General features: G+C 45.2%; 1 protein-coding gene across 1 annotated transcript in view; it reads right to left on the reverse strand.

Annotated features, from left to right (window-relative positions):
* LOC115618976 (SET-binding protein-like) overlaps positions 1-23,517 on the reverse strand; it is a 280,242-nt gene extending 256,725 nt beyond the window's left edge. Inside the window, exon 1 of the mRNA XM_030510989.1 lies at positions 22,871-23,517. Coding sequence (XP_030366849.1) covers positions 22,871-23,356 — 486 coding nt within the window. The 5' untranslated portion in view covers positions 23,357-23,517. The remainder of the gene's footprint in view (positions 1-22,870) is intronic.
* Positions 23,518-25,543: the final 2,026 nt, after the last annotated feature.

Below are 25,543 nucleotides of genomic sequence, written 5' to 3' on the forward strand. Positions count from 1 at the left end.
CCCCTTAATTCCCAGCAGAGGCCAGGGGCAGCCCAGGCTGAGCAGCAGGATGAGGGCAGTGTGGTGGCAGCTCTGGCTCCTGCCTGCCAGAGCCAGCCTCCTCCCTGGCCTGCCTGGAGTTTCAAAGGCCTAAATTAATCCAGGGGGAAGAACTTGGATGCTTATAAATCTTCAGTTTGGACTTAGTTTAATAATGGTGTCAGTTTAAAATTAAAAAAAAAAAAAAAAGCCCAATAATCTCTCCTATCTAGCCAAATGTGGCCAGAAAAAGCATGTTTATTTTCATTTAAATTCCCTAAAGGCAATGTAGATTTTTCTGTGGCTGTCTGAAACCAGAACAACACTTTAATTTCTGCACATTTTCATTCTTTGACAAAAAGAATTACATTTTTGGGGGAGGCAAGGACAACTTTATTTTTGTTCATAGTTTGAGGGAGACCTTTCCAACCAAACTTATGAAAGTTTACCAAACTTTTCCTTTTCTTCAACTCCCACCAATGTTATTTCACCATCTTTTTAACATTTGATGTTCACTTTCACCTAGGCTCCCTTATCATATTTGCCTGAGTGGTAACAAGTAAAGTCAGTGGGGGAAGGATGAAGTATATCTGTAATTCCTAAAATATTACAAACATGCAAAGTGTCTTGTAGGAAGCAGGAACAATCTGAGCTGCTATCCCAGTTGCAAAATGTTGATGTATCAACAGGGCAAGCAACTGAATGCTGTGATGTTGATAGCCCTTACTGTAAAATGCTATCCCTCCTTTCAGCCCCAGATGCTAGGAACTGCATTTCTTTGAACTGTTATCAGCCATCCCTCCCACCCACTCATTTAAGAAGATAAAAATCAAGATGAATCAGATTACAAACACCCAAACAAGACATTTACCCAGACCCAGTTGGTTTTGATCACTTCTTCACTGAAACTCTGTCATGGGGCTGGCAGGAGGCTCTTTTAACCTCTTCCAGAGAAATGAGCCATTGAGGACCAGAAACCCTCCACATACAGGGAGGGGAAAAAAAAAAAATATAAATTTGCTTTGTGAACAGGGCAAATTTCTAAACATCTGGTCAGAAGCTGGTTCTTCTCAATATAAAATCCTGAGCAACTGAGTAGACAACCCTGGAGAAACATTATGGCCTGGAGGATAAAGCACTAGCATGGAAATTTAAGCTTTTTGCACCAGTGATGTCATGCAAGAATAACCTGTGCAACTCAGGATACAGCTGTGAGCCTCAGTTTCCCCTGAAAACTGATATCCAAAGCAATCTGGCTCTCTCCACAAAAAAAAGCTCTACTGAAAGAGGTTGACATTATGGGTATTATTTTAGAAACTACTTGGTCATCTTCAAGTCTCCTTTTTAGTTTCAGATTATATTTCTTGTCTCGCTGCTTCTTGCGCCCCCCCCTCCCTTTCATTTTTGGGGCTTCAAATTGAAACAAAAAAAACAACAACAAAAGCGTAACTGACTTAAGATCTTTTTGTATTTCTCTCATTTTGACTAGAAACCAGAGCAGGCCAAATAAAATTAAAGGATGCTTAGATATCACTTTGGGCTTCAAGATGCTTTGTAGACCTTAGGAACTACCTCCTTTATCTATGCTGTCATATCCCTTATTTGCAAAGGAGGAGATCAAAACAGAGGAAGTTTAATGGCTTGATAATTTCATTTAAGCACAAATCCATGTTTCCGATTCCTTGGCTTGCATACTGGATGCCCCTGGGTTTTGAGGTCCAAATCCCTTTGAGTTTAAGCCTCAAACCTTCATGCAAATATGATGCAGCACATGTGCTGAAAATATTAATGATTAAATAAAACCAAACCTCCCTTGCTGAACACAGAATGGAGAAACTTCCCTTTTGGAGGTGAACAGGGGTGACAGCTGAGAACTGTGGTCTTTGCTGCAAGACAGTTTCCTGTTGGTCTACTACTACTGGCCTCTTAACATCCTAAAGACAAATAAACAATGAGGAGTTTTTAACTGATTTTGATTGACTTCTCATACTCTTGCTGGTTTTTCAGCTCTTTAGGGATTGCAGCTAGAGAAGTTAAAGCTCCCTTGTTCCTTGCCCTGCAAGAAGCACAGAGGATGAGTGCTCACATCTGTCTCCAAATTTCAGCACCTGGGAATTGTTTCCCTTATCCTGCAGTTTTGACCTCTTTTTTTATTTCAGTGCCACTTGCACTCAGAAAACAAAAATCCAGTCCCTGGGGAATATATGGGATGTTTTACATCCCAGGACAACACTTTCAACACTTTGTTTTGGGACTGAAAAGGGAGGCAAGACAAGCACCAGCTTAAGTGAGCTCTTTGGATGAGGCAAACAAGTGTCACTTTGTTCTCACCTGTGCAACCCAAGCAGAGGCTGAGGGGGGTAGGGGAAGGTCAAGACAGACCTGTGATTTAAAGGTAGGAGGATGGTTTGGTGGCTGAATGAGCTGGGGGCTTGACTTTCAGCTCATGCTGACACAAAACATTATGCAGAGGGAGACATGTTAGTGCCTCAGTTTCCCCACTGTATGGTGGTGACTGTGGTGCCTACTCCCATCACAGGGCTTCTAATAAAGCACTTCTGAATCAAGGCACAAATCTGCAGTGCTGAGCAACCAACACACCAGCTGCTTCATAGCCATAAAGCTAGAAAAGAGTTGTCCCTTGCCTTGCTCCAGGAGCAGTATCGCCCCAACCCTCTCACCCGCTTTCCAGGGCCAGCTGTAAAGCAAGGTCAGCAGAAAGGAACCCTGACAGACCTCAGCATGCCTCACTTGAAGATGACCCACAAAGCAAAGCAAGCTCTCTTTCCCTTTTCTTAACAACGAAGTTTTGGACCTGCTGATGAATGCTGAAGATTTAACCAAGCCCATATTGACTATAAAAAAAGCTCCCAACTGCCTCTTGGGTATCTTTAAGGAGCACGTAAGACTTAAAGAGTCCAAATGCAACACAACTTGCTGGCCGCTAATAGGATATACTCCTGCCAAAACCTTCCTCTGCTGCAGCTGTTACCGTAAAAGTCAGTCGGAAAAACTAAGACTCAATTTGGAGTTTTAGAAAGCAGGCATTCTTTATTGCAGCGCTGGGCACACATGCAAATCATTTTGCAAAGGTGAGCGTGCCCGATACTTGCCGACAGCAGCTATATATTTAGCATACTCATGCATATTCATAGCTTTTCCAGGAACTAATTATAATATTTGCATCCTAATTATGCATGTGCTTTCTTGCTGAGTGGGGGTCTTTGGTGATTGTCGATAGTCTTCCTCACTGTGTTTACTGAATGACCTCAGTGCTTGCGCACACTTGCAAGTGTGCCAAGTTAGCAGTTGGTATGTCCTTGCTTCTGTTCTGTTCCAGTCTCGCTCCATGCTGGGTGCCACTCTGCTATCTTGAAGGCTGGCATCCTTGGTCTTATTTACTGTCTCCTTAGTTGTTATCAGTCCCATGATGTTCCTTCCCCCATCAGCCAAATATTCCTTTCTCTCTACGTGTTAGTAAGTTAGAACAGTTTGGTTTATTCTACTATGTTAAAGCCACACACACTATTGTTAGTTTAAGATTTAAGGTTACACAGATATGGCATTCTCCAGAAAACATCTTATAAGCCAGTCTCTGAGTTTTATGACATGAGCATATAGAAGCAAAAGAAACTCTGCTGACCCTCATGCTGGTTTTTGGCTCAAGGAACTACTTCTCTTTATGTCTTTCTTCCCCTTCTACCTCAGCTCCTTATTTAACCGCAGATTTCTAAGAAGAAAATTATTTTAATTGAAACCTTCTCAGTACATTATCAGGAGTATTTGGGGAAAAGGGAGGCAGAAGGCTTAGGGCAGAGGGGATATGCAGGATTAAATCATCCCTTGGAGGAAGATAACAGTGTGTGAAAGGCCAACTAACTGCTTTTGGTCACATCAGGCTGGAATTTCCTTCTCCCAAGTGCACTGGAGCCTCCCACCCACATCCAAGAGCAAGCAAGGGATGCCAGAGGACTGGGCCAAGGCAGGACACAGTGCAGCCAACCTGTGATGCACCAAACACAATTTCTCTCCCTTTGCTTTCACAGTGACTGTAACAGCCCTGCCTGGGCACACAGGCATCCTGCATCAGTCAGGCTTGAAACACAGCTGAGTATTATCCACACTACAAGTGGACATACTTGAGGGTTGAGTAGTTGTCATGTTTTACTGACACACTATCAAATCTCATCCACATCATCTGCTGAAACAGCTCATTCACCTCCTGACCAGCAGATGATAGCTGGATCCTCACAACACCCAGATTTTACATGATAGTACCTCCATGCAAGAAGCTAGACTTGCAAAGCAAGACTTCTGTGGCCACGAAAACATCAGGAATGGGTCAAATTCTGCTTGGGAGACATTTTGAGTTCAGAGGGGGGATATTTTGATGTGGCAATTGCACGGGAAAAATGACCAAGCAAAATGTAAGCACCAGGCCCCAGGGATTTTCAGGAGCGTAAGTGCAAAGTTTGTGGAAACAGATTTAGTGGGATTGGTGCTTCCACTTAAGTCTTTCCCTCCCCACCTAGATGACTTTCTCAGAGTCTTGATTTGCAGCCTGCCTGAATACCACTAAAAATACTTTGTCAATTAGAGGAGAAACCAGGAATTTGCCACTTGTCTGCCTCTATTCTACTGACTGTCAGCATTCAGCAAATATTTCAGTCATAGCCCTTTGCATGTGGCTAGCCCCACTCATTTAACCTTTGGCCCTTTCCTAGGCTGATCCACTGGCCTTTACCTTCAAATCTTTACAGCCAAGGGCTGACCCCAGGATGGGCTGGCAGAGAAGGGAAGATGAAAGGAGTGTTGGGGCGAATAACTTATGCCAGACTCCATTGCAATTTGGGGGGGGGGAGCAAATATCTGACCATGCCCCTTGAAGAATTTGATCACCAGCAGCTGGGATTTACACTTCCACATCTGAAAGATGATGATGAGAATTAACACATTAGGAAAAAAAAAAAGGAAGGCAGGCCTCTGTCATCTCAGCTCTCCTCCATGTGGCCAGCAGCATCCTGAGGCAGGTACCTAATTGCCTGCAGAGCCTTTGCTCTTCTTCTCCTGCCTCAACCGCTCTCCTCCCTGAGATTAGTAGCTTACAGTTCCGCTGTCGAAAGCACGTGATGAGAATAATGCCCAGAGCACAGCCTGTTAGCCTCAGAAGTGCATGCTTGACTTTGATGGTGGAGGACCCCAAAAGCCTGTGCCCACCTGGCCTCCCCCCCAGCCAGCTGCTCAGCCGAGCATCTACTATGACTCTCCAGGGGCCGTGCTCATCTGCCCGCTGTATAAGAAATTGCTGACCCTTCCGTCACATGGACGCTTTAATTGTTCACATCAGTATTTTGTTTCTCTCTACTGTAGACAGTTTGCTGTCTGTTATGTCCTTCATATGTAATTAATTGTGCTGTCTCCCAGCTCATTAGAAAAAAGTCCCTCTTCTCCCCTTCCCCCTCTTCCCCAGCCAAGTCACAGCATGCGTTATTTAGGTTAAATCATGTTTAAGTAACTACATAAATAGTAGGTTGAGTTTGCCTTTTGTCAAGACTGTTGCTTGGCTCCTTTCTCAACATGCCAGACCCTTATTGCTGGAAGCTCTCAAAGGGAAACCCTCACCAGGCAGAGCAGCCGTGCCACTCCAGGAGCAAGGGAAGTTAGGTCCTCTGAACAGAAGGCTCATCCAGTAGGTAACAAGAATGAGCTGCCAAACTTTAATAAGGCAGGTGCAAAAGTCACTGCTGCAAAGCAAAAATCCTGCCAAGAGGATGTTCATCGTCTAGCAAGAGGTAACAGCAAGAGGAAGGTGAGGTTTGGTTTGTTGGGGTTTTTTTCCCCTCCGTAGCTTATTCCAGACAGTGAAATGCACTTCAAGTGACATCACACATCCTGGGTCACCCCCTACCATCTGAGCAGACCTCTCTTGAAGCTATAGCATTAAAACTCAGGTGCTACAATGCAAGTGAAAGACTTCTGAGCTTTCATTTGATTAAGAACAAAATTAGATAACTGAAGATGTGGGTATACAGGTTCAAGCAATCTAAAAAACAACATGAATCATCACCTCAAACAAATAAAACCTGCACCCAACTGTCTTTAAGGGTTGGAGTAGTTAAACTAAAGCCTGGAAAATTCATTTGCTCACTTTTCTAGGCCAAAGCTTCATGTCCTTGTAGACCACTTTCCTGTGCAAAAGCATCTCTAACATCAGCTGATGTAAAGATTTGAGGACTTAAATATCCGCTTCTAGCTGGGAATAACCACTGACTAAACCAGCATGAAAAAGCTTGTTTCCTTGAGATTTCCAGCTTAGTTTAATAGATTTAATCATCTGGATAAGCTTCAGGATACCAACTGCAGCTAAGACCTCCCATCTTCTTTGTGTGTGCACATCCTTGCTGATACACCTGGGCTAGACAAGTGCTTTAACTGATTGGACTAGGCTCAGCTTTGATGGATTGCCTGCACAAAGGTTGTGAAAGGCTTTGGTGAAGACTTCCACATGAAAAGCACTGCAGACATTTCCAGTGGTGTTATATGAAGCTAAATTACTGCTTGGGAAAACTTTTTCTGCCAGGAATATGAGTCAATGAAGTTCTCCCCAGCATAATCTGGGCACAGATGATGGCAGAACAAAAGCCTTCCAGGCCACCTAAGACCAATGAATCTCACCAGTGATATGGGAAGACCACCATGAAGAGTCAGAGCATAGTTCAGGTTTCCAGTCTATCTACAGCTGGCCCTCTACACCATAGTGGCTTTAAAAGGCTGGAGGGCACAAGCACGTGTCATGCAAGTCACTCAAGTTGTTTTACCAAAGAAGACCCTCAATCTAAACTTGCTGTCTGGGCTTAATACAGCTGCTGATCTACCAGGGAAGTGTGCTGCTACTGACCTGAACACACCAAACTGGTAGTCTGGCTTCCCTCCCCCTACCCAACTTGCCCTCCTGATGCCGCTCATACTGCTTCAGGAGGAGACAGCCCCCCCTAAAAACTTTTCCAAATCTATGGAGACAGAAATAAAATATCCACAGCGTGGATCATCAGAAACACACATATGCTTAAAAAAAAAAAAAATCTCAAGAAGGAAAGAGGAAAGTTAAGGAGAAAGAGAAAACATACACGAGTGGGGGAAGGGGGGGGAAGCTAAGGTCAGGAAAGCTAAGGCCCAGTTAGAATTGAGTCTGGCCAGGGATGTCGAGAATAACAGGAAGGGCTTCTATAGGTATGTTGCTAACAAAAGATGGACTAGGGATAATGTGGGCCCTGTCCAGAAGCTAATGGGAGAACTGACTACCCTGGATTTGGAGAAGGCTGAGGTTCTTAATGACTTCTTTGCCTCGGTCTTCACCAGCAAGTGCTCTAGCCAGGACACTCAAGTCTTGGAAGACAAATGCAGGGACTCTGAGAATGAAGACCATAGGACCACTGTAGGAGAGGATCAGGTTCGAGATCATCTTAAGAACCTGAATGTGCACAAGTCCATGGGACCTGATGAAATCCATCCACAGGTCCTGAGGGAGCTGGTGAATGAAGTTGCTAAGCCACTGTCCATCATATTTGAAAAATCATGGCAGTCAGGTGAAGTTCCCGATGACTGAAAAAAGGGAAACATAACTCCCATTTTCAAGAAAGGGAAAATGGAAGACCCAGGGAACTACAGACCACTCAGTCTCACCTCTGTGCCTGGCAGGATCATGGAGCAGATTCTCCTGGAAACCATGCTAGGGCACAGGAAAAATGAGGTGGTTGGTGACAGCCAACATGGCTTCACTAAGAGCAAATCCTGCCTGACCAATTTGGTGGCCTTCTATGATGGGGCTATGGAACTGATGGATAGGGGCAAAGCAGTTGACGTCATCTACCTGGACTTGTGCAAGGCATTCGACTCTGTCCTGCACAACATCCTTGTCTCTAAATTGGAGAGACATCAATTTGATGGATGGACCACTCAGTGGATAAAGAATTGGCTGGATGGCCACACGCAAAGAGTTGTGGTCAACGGCACAACGTCCAAATGGAGACCAGTAACAAGTGTTGGCCCTCAGGGGTCAGTGTTAGGACTGACGCTGTTCGACATCTTTGTCAGTGACATGGACAGTGGGATTGAGTGCACCCTCAACAAGTTTGCCGATGACACCAAGCTGTGTGGTTTGGTTGATACGCTAGAAGGAAGGGATGCCATCCAGAGGGACCTTAACATGCTTGTGAGGTGGGCCAATGAAGTTCAACCAGGCCAAGTGCAAGGTCCTACACCGGGGTCAGGGCAACCCCAGGCACTGCTACAGGTTGGACAGAGACGTGATTCAGATCACACCTGCAGAGAAGGACTTGGGGGTGTTGGTCAATGAGAAACTGAACACAAGCCAGCAGTGTGTGCTCGCAGCCCAGAAAGCCAACCATATACAGGGCTGCATCAAAAGCAGCATGACCAGCAGGTCAAAGGAGGTGATCCTGCCCCTCTGCTCTGCTCTCGTGAGACTCCACTTGGAGTACTGTGTGCAGTTCCAGTGTCCTCAACATGAAACCATTGGAGCAAGTCCAGAGGAGGGCCATGAGGATGATAAGGGGGCTGGAGCACCTCCCATATGAAGACAGGCTGAGAAAATTGGGGCTGTTCGGCCTGGAGAAGAGAAGGCTGCGTGGAGACCTCATAGCAGCCTTCCAGTATCTGAAGGGGGCCTACAAGGATGCTGGAGAGGGACTCTTCATCACGGACTGCAGTGACAGGACAAGGGGTAATGTGTGGGGTCGTATTTAGAGGACAATGGACATATGATGAACCAGCCATATGAGACCCTCTTCTAAACACGTAGCCGCATACCAAGAAGAAGATAAGAGGAAGAAAACATCTGCAGTCGGATACATGGGAGGAACACCAGGAACTAGATGAACCAATAAGGACACTTACCAAGCCGCGTGATTGCCTCGTGCAAGAGGGCTTTTACCAATCAAAAGGCGCGTGACTAGCGCATGTAGGGATAGAAAACTTTGTATATAAAGGGATAGCAAAGAACAATAAAATGGCTTCTGCTTGATTCACATTGAATTGTGTAGGGTCTGTGGTATTCTCTCCTCAGTAATGGGTTCAAACTTAAACAGGGGAAGTTCAGGTTAGATATAAGGAAGAAGTTCTTTATTGTGAGGGTGGTGAGGCACTGGAACAGGTTACCCAAGGAAGTTGTGAATGCTCCATCCCTGGCAGTGTTCAAGGCCAAGTTGGACAGAGCCTTGGGCGACATGGTCTAGTGTGAGGCGTCCCTGCCCATGGCAGGGGGGTTGGAACTAGATGATCTTAAGGTCCTTTCCAACCCTAACTACTCTATGATTCTACGAAAAGGACAACAATCTGAGACTTTCAATGGGAATGTCCAAAAATAACACAATCAGGATCTCCCTGCTGTCTGCTCTGATCCTCTCTGAATGGCTTTCAAAGCAAAAAGCCTTGCCAAAACCTGACAAACAAAGCACCAAGCATCAGTTTTAATGGAATACCAATATGGTGTTCCCCCTTCCCCCCTTTTTGCTGCATATATACACACCTTCCACACCCCTCCAGTTGCCAAATATATAATGCTATGCAAAAAAATCTGCTTCAGTTATGAAGCTGAATAAACAAGGAATAATTTTGCAACTGCTCCCATATGTCTCTACTTCTCTGCTTACAATGGACACCAACAAGATTTGCCATAACTAATTCATTCTTTCACACCATTACCCTATTCTCTACCTTAAAAAATAATAAATTCTGTCTATCCCACATGCATTTTTCCACAACTTTCACACAGTTGAAACACAAAAGTTTCAACAGCAAAGCCTACCCATCACGGAGCAAATGCTTTTAACTTAATTTAGGCCCCACAACAAGGTTTAAAGGTGAATTTTACTGAACCTAAAGGAACAGAAGACTTGCTTTTTTTTCTTTTATTTTCCATTCCAATTAATAAAAAAAAAAAAGCTATCTAAAGGGAATGATGGGAAACGGGGATGCATAGGAGAGCTGCAGTCTTGACACCAAAGCCAAAGTGTTACAGCACACATATAGCAGAAAGTTTCAACTCCAAAAGCAATGTGCTAGTGCATATAAAGCAGAAGCAAAATTCATTGGCAGCAAAAACCAATAACTCTCCAATGCTTCATTTCAGCCAGCTAAGTGAACACAAAACAAACACCCAGTAGCAACACCCAGGAATTGACGATTTTAGTCCTTCACAACTGGATACAGTGCTGGGATGCAGAGATCTTGGTGAAGTGATTTTACTTTGGGTTTGTTTTTTTGTTTGTTTGGGGTTTTTTTGTTAGTTTGTTGGGGTTTTTTTTAATGCTTCACATCTCTCCTGACAAACCTAAGAAATAAAATGCTTAAATCCACACTTCTTTATTGTGCTTTGTTCCCTCTGCTGTTGAGATATTTTTATGTTCTTGGAGCACACCTTTACCATCACTGATCAAGCTTGCTTTTAAAAAAACAAAAAACCAAAACCAAAAAACCAAACAAACAAAAAAAAAAAACCAAACACAAAAAACCCTCAAACATCTGAGGCCTAAATTACTTGAACAAACAAAAGAGTTTTCCCTCCCTCTCTTCCCCAATGCCAACCCCCCTCCCCAGTGCTGGATCTACCCCTTCTCTAGCACACAAATGGCCTCACACCAGACAGGACGGAGGGAGGGCTCCCAATTATGCCTCTTTATTAACGAGAGGCCTCAGCAGGGAAGGGACTGGGGCGTGGTGGGGGACAGACAGCATCTGCTGGCTCCTTCCCGCCACCCAAAATGGGAAGCAGAGATCTCAGGTAATCTACCGGGAAGGAGCCTGTGTGCAAGAGCTTTGGACAACCTGCCAGCCCACCCCATGCCATGAGATGCCATGGTGGGTGGGCAATGCTGGTCTGCCCCCCCCCCCCCAGTCTGGGAAAGGGTGGCAGGGAAGACCTGCAAGGACTCCAGTCATTTATTGCAGCCCATGGATGGGGAGAACTGAGTGGTGGTGGGAGCCCGATAGATGCACCAAGCCATGGGAGTGGGCACAGGGATCCTTGCAGCAGTTGGAGCAGCAGAAGGTGGGATGTCTTCTCCAATGGCCCTGGATGAGACCTCTCTGTCTGCCTCAATTTTCTGCTGGCTAACTGGGGAGGACCTTAGGAAAATGCTGAAAACCTATGCTCTTTGGTAGCATTCAGACATGATAGTTACAGGGCACTGCCTTCAGTTTTCTGTAAGTACCATCCATCATCCAACTCCTTTACCCCTATCTCTGTGCTAATTCATTTTCTTGTTCCACTAGGAAAGATAGGAGGGTATTTTTGAGAAAAAGCCATGGTCAAAATCCAAACTCTTTCCTTCTCTCCCCTTTCAACCTCAAGCCACCCTTTGCATTCACCCTTCAACGTTGTGGCATCACACTTGACAATAAACTTCCTGAGTCCCTCAAGCCTCTGCTTTACCCATCAGACCCTCTCCAGCACTGCCTGCGTGGCCATCTCCATCTGGCAGAGCCTGAATCCTCCTTTCTCCTTATCCTGATGTTTAAATTCCTCTCCTACTGGGCTGCTGGCTTTTCCTTGGGACAAAGCACAGCCCCTGTGAGCAAACATTTCTACCCATCTCTGTCCAGCAGTGTCCTGGGTTCAGCTGTAGCAGTCATTTTTCTCTTTCTTAGTAGCTGGTGCAGTGCTGTGTTTTCGACTTTAGCCTGAGAACGACGCTGATAACACTGATGTTTTTAGTTGTTGCTAAGTAATGTTTACTCCGACCAAGGACTTTTCAGTCTCTCATGCTCTGCCAGGGAGGAGGGGCACAAGAAGCTGAGAGGAAGCAGAGACAGGACACCTGGCCCAAACTGGCCAAAGGGGTATTCCATACCACAGCACATCATGCCCAGTATATAAACCGAGGGGAGTTACCCGGAAGGCCCAGATCACTGCTCGGGTCGGGCTGGGTATTGGTCGGCGGGTGGTGAGCAATTGTATCCTCTCCCCTTGTTATTTCCCTTATCATTATTATTATTGGTGGTAGCAGTAGTAGTTTTGTATTATACCTTAGTTACTGGACTGCTCTTATCTTAACCCATGGGAATTACATTCTTTTGATTCTCCTCCCCATCCCTCCAGGAGCGGGGGGGGGGGGGGGAAGAAGGGGGGAGTGAGCAAGTGGCTGTGTGGTTCTGAGTTACCAGCTGGGCTTAAACCACGACAAGCAGCCATGACAAAAACGGCTCCCCTTACTCCCAAAGCACTCCATAATTTTTCCCCAGACCTCACAACAAACTTGATGTTCTTTCTGACTCCTTCCCTGCTCTTAAAAACTGGATTTGGCCTCTTTGTCCAGTAATTATCAACTGTCCTACTTTACCAAAGTCTTACATACACATCGGTGATAGGAACTCCTGCAGACACAGAAAGCTAAGGGTAAGTCACTGTCAGTCCTTCTGTTGCACTCAAATGCTTCAGGTTAAGGATCTGACTGTCCATCACAAGCTGCCCTCCCTTTTCTTCAAAACATCCTCTTCCCTCTAGATGACATCAACAGCCAAATTCCTGCTCTTTTCAAGGGTGCCCCAAGCAGACCCAAGGACTCCACATCCCAAGAAGCCAAGTTGCCTCCAAGGATGAAGCATGACTTGGTTATGCACCACGTCTGCCAACCAAAGCACCGGGAGCAGCAAAGGATATGCTGCCCTCCCACAGAACTGCCCTGTGCTTCATAATTCCCACGAAGCACATTAGCAGTCGCTGTCCCTGAGTGACTAATAGCATCTCCTGCCCACACCCAGAGTCAATGACCTAAGGACAGATCAATCCCTCCCCATCACACTCTTTCCAGCTCCTCTTGTGATCACTGTGCTGTGGTCCCAGAAGGAAACAGGTTTTCCCACACACACCTCTCCTTCAAATCAGAAATACAATTACAAGTAATGCAATGGAATTAAGACGAGAGAGAGAAAAGGCGGGAGAGAATTCATCCTAATGATTACATAAATTATTGAAGTATCCCATGGAAAGCAAGAGGCTGTCTGGGAAGAGTACTCAGCTGCATGCTGGTGAACACAATGTGAGAAAACAGGCAAGACTAATTAATTATCTTCATCAACCTGCACATACATGGGGTATAAGAAGTAAAACAGTCAATCCAGTACCATCAGTTCCCAGTGGAAGTTGCAACAAAACAGGTGCCTTCAAGCTCCCCACTAATATAGCTTAGGCAGGATACTGATGTAGGGACTGCCCCTACAGATGAAAAGACTGGGGGGAGACAGAAATGAGGCCTGATCAAGCCCCTGTTAGAGCTGCTGCTCCCCAGTGGAAAAAATATCTGCCTCAGGTCTATTTTTCTTAGTCTTAAGGGTGAGCTTTCATCAAATTACCCACCTGGGAATACAGTACACCAGCACAATTACTTTAGCATATACTGGGGCACAGTAGAAATTACTGAAAAATAAAAAAAGTCCATTTAGAAATTACAGCGTAGGCTCTACCTCAAAGGTATGAGGAAACTACTTCTTGGGAAGCGCTTGCCTAGCCCAGTACAGGAGTGCCTTTTCACAGAAGCACCAGGTGGGAAACCATTGACATTGCCCCACAGTGAAGCAAGGTCATGATGGGGGTGACACATCCAAGCATCCACTGCTCAGCCCTCTCATCAGACAGAGCCATCAGCAAGGAGAATGGGGTCGTGGCCTCTGGCTCATTTGCTTGTGCCACCACATTCCTCCCAAGAGCATTGGGCAAGGCAAAATCACCAGCAAATCCCCTCAGGGCTGATTCTCATCTTTCAGCTGTGAGGGTGGAGAGCAGCTCACAGGCAGCTAGGACACTGGAAGTGCTGAAATTCCTCAATGAACCACACAGGTTTATAGTGGTAGAGTTGTAACACCGATATCAATAAAAGATACCATATCTCTTTGCAAACCTTGCCACCCAGCTGAGACAGAGAACTGTGAGAAACTGATGAAAAGATAATGAGTACTCCAGTAAGTATTCCTCAGTTTACTTTTACCACATTTTAGGGTTTACAGACACGAAGAGGCTAGAGGCATCTAGATCGACTGATTACATGCTGGTCCCAAAACTACACCACACCCCCCCCCCCCATTTCTGCATCAAGCCTTAACTGTTCTCTGAGATAAAATTTATTTTTAAGATAGCAGTGAAGATGCAGAGAGTTAACAATTTTGAAATAAATTCACCAGTTTCAATGACAAGTAGAAGAGGACTGGCTTCCAGAGCACTCAACGATTCAAGATCCGGCCACCACCTGGGAGACTCAGTTATGTTATGGTTAAGCAACCACAGCTCAATGAAAAAGGCCTGAGTTCCTTGAGTGAGTCACTTAACCTCATTATTTCACATACTGTACTAAGAGACGAGATTGTTTTATTTCTCCTTTTATTTCAAGAGAGCTTGTGAACTTCTTGCAGGACAGGCTCTCCTGATGCCTTCATACAGGACCTGCCAACAGTAGACATTGATGTACAATAGGAACATGAGACACAATCTTAAAATGAGCTTGGTAGAGACACACTTAGTTCTGCAAACACAGCTGCAGTTGACTGTCCATCTTAAATGACTGTGTCCTCATCTTCATCAATGCTATCTTCCACAGTGGCCACAGTCCAAGCCACATCTCAAATACACAACCTGATTTCTGCAGTAAGACACCTTAGCCCTTCCGCTGTCCCTTTGAATGCTAGCCCACAGCTCCAGAAAAAAAAACAAAACAAAAAACCAAAACAAACCAAACCAAAAAACCACCCAAAAAAACCCACCAAAACAAGAAGATGTTTTGCTTTATACCACCCTGGAGAAGTAGAGTTTTTCCACAATGACCATCCTACTTGGAAGCAGTGTCCTGCTACTGGTGCATTTACCATGGCTTGAGAATGCCCCTCCTGATAGCAACCACCTGCAGCTCAGAGCCCAAATATAATCGTGATGTAGAAATAGTACTTCACATCTTAAAATGAAGGATCCAACAGCCACTGGTTTAATTCACATTAGAGCAAAAAATGGAAAAAAACCCCACTCTTATGAAAACATAGCTAACAGAACTTGTCCTGAAAAGTCATATATCAAATGGAATAATTTTAAGGTTCAAGAGTTAGAAAAGTCTCAGCACGTTTAGTCTGGATATTTTTAGACCGGTTTCTTAAGGAAACAAGGCTAACATGGTCTGATCACACTGTGTGTTTGTGTGTCCTTGCCTGCCTGTATGATCCTCTCCTCAAAGTTTTTAGAGTATTTTAAACAATTTTGATCAAATTTGATGTAAGAACAGAAATCTTTGAGATACAATAGTTAAAAGAGTTTTATTCAAATTGTTTGCTGGCCAGAAGGGACCCCTGAGGGACATCCAAAGAGGGCTTGTCCAGCAAGTTCACTCATCATTAGACACCACAGAAGCCACATAAGAGGAAAGAGATCAGAAAACAACTTTCACAAGTTTGAGTGCTCTTAGAAAACAAACAAACAAAAAAAGATAAGCTGAGGGCACAAGGTCAAACTCCTCTTTCCATTCAAATGAACTCAAGATAAGTCCATCACTCAGTCCCACTGATTATGCAGGGGAATGTGGGCATCAAGAAGCCCATCTGGGCATGAAGCATGTGAAGAATTAGACTTGACCTGAGGGGGCTAGCTGGGTGTGCATGTGTGTATGAAAAAGGGATTGAAGATTAAAAAGCTGAAGATAAATCATAAGCTATCTGTGGTCAGGCATGCCTGGAAAGACAGGAGAGGGAGCACTGAATGCATGTGCATGAAGGATTGAAAGACCTATTGTCGTGGTTTACACCCAGCCAGTAATTCAGAACCACGCAGCTGCTCACTCACTCCCCCCCTTCTTTCCCCCCCCCCTGCTCCCAGTGGGATGGAGAGGAGAATCAAAAGAATGTAAACCCCACAGCTTGAGATAATAATGGTCAAATAAACTAAAGTATAATTGTCCTGGGTTCAGCTGTAATAGTTATTTTTCTCCTTCTTAGTAGCTGGTGCAGTGCTGTGTTTTTGATTCTTGTGCCCCTCCTCACTGGCAGAGCATGAGAGATAGAAAAGTCCTTGATCTGGGTAAGCATTACTTAGCAACAACTGAAACATTGGTGTGTTATCAGCATTGTTCTCAGACTAAAGCTGAAAACACAGCACTGCACCAGCTATTAAGAAGGAGAAAAATAACTGTGACAGCTGAACCCAGGATGCCTATGCATCCCAAAACCTCTGCACATGAGGACACAGTCAGTACAGAGGTTTGCAGCTCTGGGTGCACGTACCAGCACATCACGTCTCCAGCACATTTCTGTTAGCCTGGAGGCCACCGTGCTTTTGAAACAACCAGTGTGCACTGACTTGGCCAAGCTTTATGAGACTGCCAGGAGCAACACCCATCCCCTCCTGCAGTTTAGTGGTGGGGACTGGTGAGACCTCCAGCTGGACCCCCAGCTTCCCTGCACTTGTTCCAATTGCTTCCCTGCAGCATCTCCTCAACCCCAAAACCAGCACTGCAGACGTTTTGTCATGGTTTGAAGAGAGGCACAGTACAAGCAAACATCACAGAGGGCTATTGAAACAGCCATGCTGCAAAACAGAACCTGTCCTCCACACAAACAGCCTCCACAAGCCCTGGTCATATGGCAGCTAATCAGATTTCCCCAGCCCATCCCTTCACTGCTGGACATTTGCTTCTTTAAGAAACACTTAACTACATGCAAAAAAATAAAGTCACAATTCCTTAGGAGCAGGAGACAGTGAGGGATGGACATCAGCTGGCTCAGGCAGAGCACTGAGCTGGAAAATAAACTCTGCTTTATTCCTGTCACAAAATATCCATGACACAATGCAAGGTGAACACTGCTCCAGCAGGCTTTGGAGAAGAAGGAAGGGTAAGAGCTAGGATCCAGCCCCCTCTGCTCTTCACAGGGAGGACTGAGCCGCCTTCAGGAAGAACCAACCTCCTCCAGGTGACTAGGTGGGGGCCCAAGAGGACTCAGCTCCCAGTCTGGGCACCTCAGAAGCCTTCAAGGACCAAGATGAACCTGGGCCTGAGTGGTTCTCAGCTCATAGCAAAATTGGTTTCTTAAGCTCTGAAGCTTTTACAAAGAAATTCATTCCTGCTCTCTTTCGGGGGGGGGGAAGCTCAAGGTAATTATGGTGGGAGGGCACCGAACTGCACCTGTTTCATTTGTGCTTTTAACAATGCAGTAGAAAGAAAAGCTAGCCAAGAAGAAACCTGGGATGAATATTAAAGAGCTGCTGAGAAAGTTGGGGCTGTTCAGCCTGGAGAAGAGAAGGCTGTGTGGAGACCTCATAGCAGCCTTCCAGTATCTGAAGGGGGCCTACAAGGATGCTGGAGAGGGACTCTTCATTAGGGACTGTAGTGATAGGACAAGGGGTAATGGGTTCAAACTTAAACAGGGGAAGTTCAGGTTAGATATAAGGAAGAAATTCTTTATTGTGAGGGTGGTGAGGCACTGGAACAGGTTGCCCAAGGAAGTTGTGAATGTTCCATCCCTGGCAGTGTTCAAGGCCAAGTTGGATGGAGACTTGGGTGACACGGTTTAGCGTGTGGTGTCCCTGCCCATGGCAGGGGGGTTGGAACTAGATGATCTTAAGGTCCTTTCCAACCCTAACTATTCTATGATTCTATATGTTTGCATAGAAAAACTGTAAAAACACCAGAAGCCTTATTCCTGTTAGAGCAACTCTAAATTGGTCTCTCAGCTGCTCAAAAGCCAGTTTAACCTTAAATGCAACTAGAAGACTTTCTCGCTGTGCTGGCGCTTCTGGGCCTCTACCACTATAACCTGGAAAGATGCTGAGCTTCAGGTACTTGCCACCAGCATCATTTACAGCAGCCTCAAAGCTTTTGTAAGCAAGAGTGGGGACCAAACCAGCACAGAAACAGGTCCACATTGAAGGGGCTATGGAGGCTCATCCTTTGGGAGGGGAAGAGAGGGGAAGAGAGGGGAAGAGAGGGGAAGAGAGGGGAAGAGAGGGGAAGAGAGGGGAAGAGAGGGGAAGAGAGGGGAAGAGAGGGGAAGAGAGGGGAAGAGAGGGGAAGAGAGGGGAAGAGAGGGGAAGAGAGGGGAAGAAGCAATGTGCAGTCAGCGATGCAAATAAGGGGGAAGGAGAAGGGGGAAGGAGAAGGGGTGCAAAGGGGAAAGCATACAAATGAGAGAGGTGAGGAAAGGCAAACCTCAGGAGAAAGTTGTATGTGTGGGGCAGAGGAAAGATAGACTATGAACTGAATTTCAAGGGGAAAAGTGCTAGAATTGGTTCCTGCAGAGAAACAGTAAATACCTACAAGAACGCAAAGTTTAAAAAAAAAAATAAAAAAAATCACCACCTCACAAAAAAACCAAAATAAACAAACAAAAAAAAAAAAACCCCAAAACACAACCCAGTGCAATAATAATTAAAAAAAATGAGTTTACATCCCCTGAAGTAGGACATTATGCATATGATGGAAGCTCCAAAGAAACTTTGTCAGGCTATGCTTAAAGAAAGAAGGGGGTGAAAAATGAAGTGTTTACAAACACAAGAAAACAGAGCAACAAATTCGGGGGAATAAGGCAAAACCAGGGAAATACTGCTTATCTGGGGCTTGTTAAATGCTACATGACAGGCAGGGAATGCTGATTGATTGCTTCATTGCAGTTGGTGCCATGCTTTCAGTGTTCAGTGCCCTTTCCAGACTGACAGTATGTATCCTTATCCAAAGGAAAATGGACATTTGGTGATGCTGAGCATGCTAGACTCAAGCAACCCTGCTGCAAGTAGGAGAGCAGCAGCTGCAGGGCTTGCCAACATGCCAGCAGGACATCCTTTGGGCTCCTGGCTTTTTTTCTTCCCTCCCTCTCCAAACGGACTAAATGAAATGGAGCCATTTGCAGGTTTAGATGTGGCAAGGGACCAGCCCACACCATCCCCAGGCACCAGAAGGTTGAAATAAGAGCAAACACTTAAAAAACATTTGTGCACTTTCCAATTGCCACACAAGCAGCCGCAGGGACAGCCCAAGCTATGATTCACCTTCCAAGCAGCCCCGGGAAAGGGGTTAGGAAACTACCTTCACACTTATTTTCAAGGGGAAACTGATGTGAAACTTGGCATGGTCATGACTTAAAAGAAACCCCAAAAGTCATTGGGTTGCAGCCAAGCATTCAAGCTGACACAGCAGAGATTCCCAACACTGATGCTCTCTCACCCCCTGCCTTCCTCCCCGCTCACTCCCAGGCATCAGCAACTGCACACAGCAAGATCCTCTCCTGGATTCCCTCCCATTCATGATTGCATTAATGCCTGGGGTGATTGCTCACACAGAAAAGCAACACGAGAAAAGTATTTAATGTATTTACAACTTTTAATATAGTGTAGCAGCTGGAATCAAAGGCAAAATAAAAACCCTAAGTCTCAGCACATGAGCAGCATGGCTCTCTACAGAGCCCCCTTCTAATCACCACCACTCCCTGGATCACAGCTTTAGAAATCTGGCACTAGCCCCTATTGCCTAATTAGCAGAGCAGTGGAAAGCTTCAGAACAGGCATATCTTCTTCCTCCTTATGTGGCCACTGAATAAATGCTTTTACATTGTTAGCATTACTAGGCCTTTGTGTACCCACATGCTGTTACTTAAATTGCTTCTATGTTTTCATTTCTTGCCCTCTGTGCTGTGTGCATTGAAACTCCTACAAGAATGCCTAATTGGTATTTCAAATCACTGGGGACTACTGAAGATGTGGCTGAAATTCTTATGCAACAAACTTAAGTGATTTTTTTTTTTCAAGTCCTGATAGAGTTTGCTCCTCCTCAGGGGAAAAGATAAATTCAGGTGCTCCTCCATGGGGTGCAAGACAACCACTGCCACCCACCAGACACACAAACATGGCACGTGCAGCTCAGATTATACTCAGCTCTCCATCCTTATATATGGGTCTGTGAGGCCTGTATATATGCCCTGCATCCATAAGCAAGGTGGTAAATCCAAATAATGATGCTGTTCCCATGCACAAGGGAAATGCGTACATGGGCCAAACTCTTGTGGTAAAAATCCACAGGGAACAGTGGAGTGATACCAACTGAAGATCTGCCCCACTGGTTTAAATGCCTTGTTTCCTGCTGGTGCTGCCAGTAACTGCTTTTCTGGAGTTTGTACTGATTAAAGAAACAGGCAATCAAACAGCCTAACTCTGAAATAGCAAAACTGCCAGAATTATTTAAATATGACAATCACTTTTTTTTAACCACTACCACAGCTCTCAACAGTTCTGCAAGTACATGCAGAAGGTACCTGCACATTCCTCTCTCCTGGGGAAACCCACAGGTAGACTAGACAGCTTCAGCTCCATTCAAGTTTCAACTAGCTGTTGCCTCCTATCTTCTTTCCCCAAAAATCACTGTAACTACCTTCAAGATACAGGTGTCAGCCATGAAAGCAATCATGCTACCAGCATTGAAACCCTTCCTTCACCAATTTCCAACCTCCCTCTCCCATAGCACCTTCCATCACCCCTTGATACAAGATGTTCACAGTCAAGGCCTGATCGTGCAACCTACAAGCTAAGAGGCAGCTGTGTACCAAATCCCTTCAGCTGCAAGGATGCAGGTTATATACCATCCTGGTGATGCAGGCCACAGGTGATCACAATACTAGGGTCTTCCAGATCCCTGCTGGGGTCTTCTCAGCCACTGCCACAGCTCAGCAGCTACCCTGTGGCAGCTGTTGGGTGTTATGCTAATGCTGCACAGGTGGGACAGCCCTCTCCCCATCTACTCAGAGCATCCACCTGCTGTTTGTTTTGTTTAGTTTTAATGGCCAGATTTAGGCCAGTGCTGTCCCAGAATGCTTCCAGCCTGCACACAGGGTGTGAACACAGCATCAGCTAGCTCAGACCTCACAGCACAAGTGCAAGCTGGATGCAGCCACGTTTGGGCCATGATCTGCTTCTTTCAAATTCCTTATCTTTCTGCAATTAAAGCCTCACTCTGAGCATAACCACACGACAAGGTGTTGTTGGGGTTTGTTTTCTTGTACACAGTTTCATAGTTAGCTTTATTCATTTAAGCTTTTCGGACAGCCACGTGAAAGAATGAACATGCCTTCCACACACATCTGACTGGGTGCTAAACAGAAATGAAAGCTCCAATTTCCAAGCAGTCTCTATGGTCCATGCAGGGTAGGCAGTGGCTTGCAAGTATTTTCTCCCTGCACAGCCATGGATGGATTGCTTGTGACACCTTTGCTGTTACTGAGCATGGTCTCAAACAACCACTAGTTCTCCCGAGACCTCTGCAAGTATTCAGGGAGGAAAGGGACATTGAAATAAGACATTGCTCAGTGCTAAGACAGCCCATCCTTCTCAATAGGTGGGAAAATCTCTTCTCAGTGTATTATAGAGCCAAACCGTTGCTGTGCTAACAAGGGCTATTTTTTTCATGCACATGGAGTATGCCGTCCCCTTGATTTTGGGGTTCTTCCCCCCCCCAGTTCAGCTTCTAAGAGAAGTACTCTCAGAGTGAGCAATGTTAACAATGTTAATCTCCTTGGGCTCAGCCTTGAGTCAATGGGAAGTGTTGATACTTCAACAAGTGATTAAGAATTTTGGTCTAAGTTAGTCTGCCAAGGAGACTGTCTCCAGGAAGAGCCATTGGCAATTAGCATCCTCAAGGCTTCAAGTAGCCCTTTGAGCATCCATCAAGCATATAAGGTATGGGAGAAGTGGGAACCTTCTGCTCAACAAGGGATACAAGCTGCATGAGCAGGAAAGCAAAGTCATATGCTGAGCTCTAATCAGTGGATACCTACATCCCAGATTAATTTGTCCAGGTTTTGGAGATATTCTTGAGTCTTTCATCAAATCTGGGTTCCTGTCTGAACTCATCTTGATGCCCACATGTTACTAAGGAGGCAGAGGTGAAGTATTTGTACTGTGATAAAGCCTCAACCTGACCAAAATTCCTTTGTCTAACACCTAGGACAGAAAAAACCACTACACCCAAAATAACATGAATAGTCACCAGGTATCCCTGCCCATACCAGTGCTGCTTAAAACACTTTAACTAAATTTGCTTTAAGTGTAGGGGACATTACTGGGGGATGGGGGAATCAAGCCAACAGTAAAACAAAAGAGTGCTCCTGAAAACAGCTCATACAAAGAAAAGATTCCCCCCGCTTTGACTAAATAACCCCCTCCCAAAAAAAAAAAAAACAAAAACCCCAAAAAAACCAACCAAAAAAAAAAAAAAACAACAAAAAAAAAATTTTTACTTAAAGAACCAAAACCTTCTCTCCAGAATGATGTTTCAAGAAAATTATATGCACCTGGAAGAAAATGAGATTTATAATGGAAGTATTTTCTGAAGCATAACTATAGCATTGCTAGCACAAAGCTGTAATCAAGAATAATGGAGCCCTTCACCCAGTATGCATGAATGGATTAAATTGTTCACTGTACATATACCTATATTTAAAAAAAAATAAAAAAAGTTGAAAGCTTTAACTGCAAAAGGCTTGAACATTAGCACTCAGACACAAAGCAGTTTAGAAGTGGGCTCCTTCATTTATCACTCATGTAATGATTAATCTTAAATCTCATGCACAAAAATAGAAGAGGCACAGCTGAACTTGTGATCCCTTCTGAATTGGTTTATCTGAAGGATAGTTCAAGGTCATCTCTGCAGCACATGCAGCAGGGCAGGACGATACCTACTCTGTATTATCTCCTCCACAGCCAAGCGGGGCTTTGCAAACCTTGCAAAGGTTTATGCCTCAGACACAAATGGAGCAGGTTTAATCCTACCTTCTCCCTCTGCTTTCAGCAGAAAGGGATAGAATAGGAAAGAATAGGACTTACCTTCTTTCTGGAGCATGATCTGTCCTCCTCTTTAGCTGTTTTGCTATTTTTCCCAGCTCTGGAAAGCTTCTGCTCCCCAGACTGCTTGATGGTGATTTTGATCTCAGGAGGGCAAATATAGTTCTCCAAGTTCTTTGGGGGCTTCTTAGCTCTCTTAGTGGTCTGGATCTTTAGTTTTAAACTCCCCTCCGTGAAGTTAGCCTCCTTGATGGAAAATTCCTGCTCCTCTAGGCCATCTCCCGCCACCCATTTCTCACTGTCTGCATTGGAAGTGGAATCCATATCTCTCCCAGAACCATCCTCTTCCTTGGGCTCCAGCCTCTCACTGCTCACCAGGATCCCTTTCCCCGAGCCTGCCACAGGCAGCATCATCTCCTCCACGCAGCTGGAGGTAGGAGGAGGCTTCACGGAGATCACAGCGGCTGGCAGAAAGTCTGCTGCACCTCCCCTTTGCCAGGAGCTGCCCAAAGTCTCCCTGGGCTCCATAGCAATACTGTAATGCCCTGGAGTTTTATCAGAGGGAAGGGGAGCGTGGGAGGGGATGAGGAAAGCAAGGGCAGGTACAATCCCAGGGAACAAATGGTAACTGTCCACCAAATTCAACGTCCCGATCGCCCAAAAGCTGCAAGTTTCTCAGAAGAGACCAAATTTTCCACTGTCAAAATAAAGTAGAAGAAAAAAAGGAAGTTAGCATGCACACACATATCAAACACGAGTGTGGAAACGACTAAAACAGAGCACGCTTGGGCTTCCCCTGCAGCATCTCAAGGGCCTTCCTTGAAGCAAAATAGGAGCCAAGGATGGCCAGCATTTCTGAGGGCTGGATCTAGTACCGCAAAGCAATGAACAATAGCCACATGTATTGCTAAATTGACAAAAATGGATATCTAAAAACCCCAAATAATGGTATATAAATACAAAAGCCTTCCACTCTAGACTTGGGGAAACATATGAGGGGGCAACCAGCTCTCTATACCCATGAACCTCCGTGTTACTTCAAAGTGCTTGCTGTCAGGGTTTTTTAGAGGGAGAAAAAAAAAATAGAGGCAGACACTTGCCTTAGGTTAAACATTAACACAGTGATCAGAGTACAGAAAACATGGTATTGCCCTATGAATCAGGCCTCAGAGTTTCAAACTCTGTTTCCCCACTTACCAGGTGAGAAACTTGGCTGCCAGGTATTCTGGGGGGGACTGTGCTTTGGATTAATTATTCATTACACATTGGGCCAGGCAGATACCGACTGCAGCCCAAGATGCTCCCTGGGATGCTGGAAATGCAGGAGAATCCACCTGGGTTTCTTGCAGGGCATATTAGAGACCCAAGTATTGAAAGCAATGGAAGAAAGCTAAGCCTCAGTGTTTTCCAGAGTTCCTCATGCCCCTGGGTACTACTGCTCTGTGGTGAGGGCTGACTGAAGCAGACTGTGCTCTCATCCTTTCAAATGTCAGCTTTCTTTAAAACATCACAGATTGAACCCTTTGAGATGGAAGTATTCATATTCAGGACCTTACAAAGTCTCAGCCAAAGTTAATGGGAGAAGCTGCTGAATGTACAACTGAGACAAAAGATGTATCACCTAATGACAGAGAAAACCAAATACCAAACATTTGGTTAAAAAAATAACACAGTGTGTTTTAAAGGTTTTGAGGTGCTTCCCTATATCCTCCCTAAAATCCCCCATATAGCCACATGGCAAGCCAGTTTAGGCTATAAAATTAGTAGAACAGTACCTCAGAAAGAAGCAAAGATCTTTGCTGCTGCTTTAGCAGAAACAGCTCCCTGGTGAGTCATAGGAGCATCACTTCTGGCATACAAAGAAAAAAAACAAGAAGGCACTACCAGGAGTAGGTGCTGGAGGTACAGACCTACTCTTTCAGCAGGAGCTCCCTGATAGATTAGCTCTGCTACGCTGCCAAACCCCACCCCTTGACCAACACCAAGCAAAATCTGAGCACAGCCAGGGATTTCCCAGGTCATTCTTACCAACAATAAACGATAATGGAGAAATAAAAATGACCTTGCTACTTATCACTGTTGGAACAGTAACTCGGAAACACGCAGCTGCTCGCTCACTCCCCCCCTTCATTCCCTCCCCTACTCTTGGAAGGATGGGGAGAAAAATCAAAAGAATGTAACTCTCACAGGTTGAGATAAAAACAGTCCGGTAACTAAGGTATAATACAAAACCACTACTGCTACCACCAATAATAATAATGATAAGGGAAATAACAAGGGGAGAGGATACAATTGCTCACCACCTGCCGACCGATACCCAGCCCGACCCGAGCAGCGATCTGGGCCTTCTGGGTAATTCCCCCTGGTTTATATACCGGGCATGACGTGCTGTGGTATGGAATACCCCTTTGGCCAGTTTGGGTCAGGTGTCCTGTCTCTGCTTCCTCCTGGCTTCCCCTCCTCCCTGGCAAAGCATGAGACTGAGAAAGTCCTTGGCTGGAGTAAACATTACTTAGCAACAACTAAAAACATCAGTGTTATCAGCGTTGCTCCCAGGCTGAAAGTCAAAACCACAGCACTGTACCAGCTACTAAGAAGGAGAAAAAATGACTGCTGTAGCAGAATCCAGGACAGTATCCACCCCTTATTCCATACCATTCATGTCATGCTCAGATCCCACATTTTTTGCAATATACCATCGCTTTTGTCTCATTT

This window comes from Strigops habroptila, chromosome W (assembly GCF_004027225.2).
Source record: "Strigops habroptila isolate Jane chromosome W, bStrHab1.2.pri, whole genome shotgun sequence".
Taxonomy (NCBI): Eukaryota; Metazoa; Chordata; class Aves; order Psittaciformes; family Psittacidae; genus Strigops; species Strigops habroptila.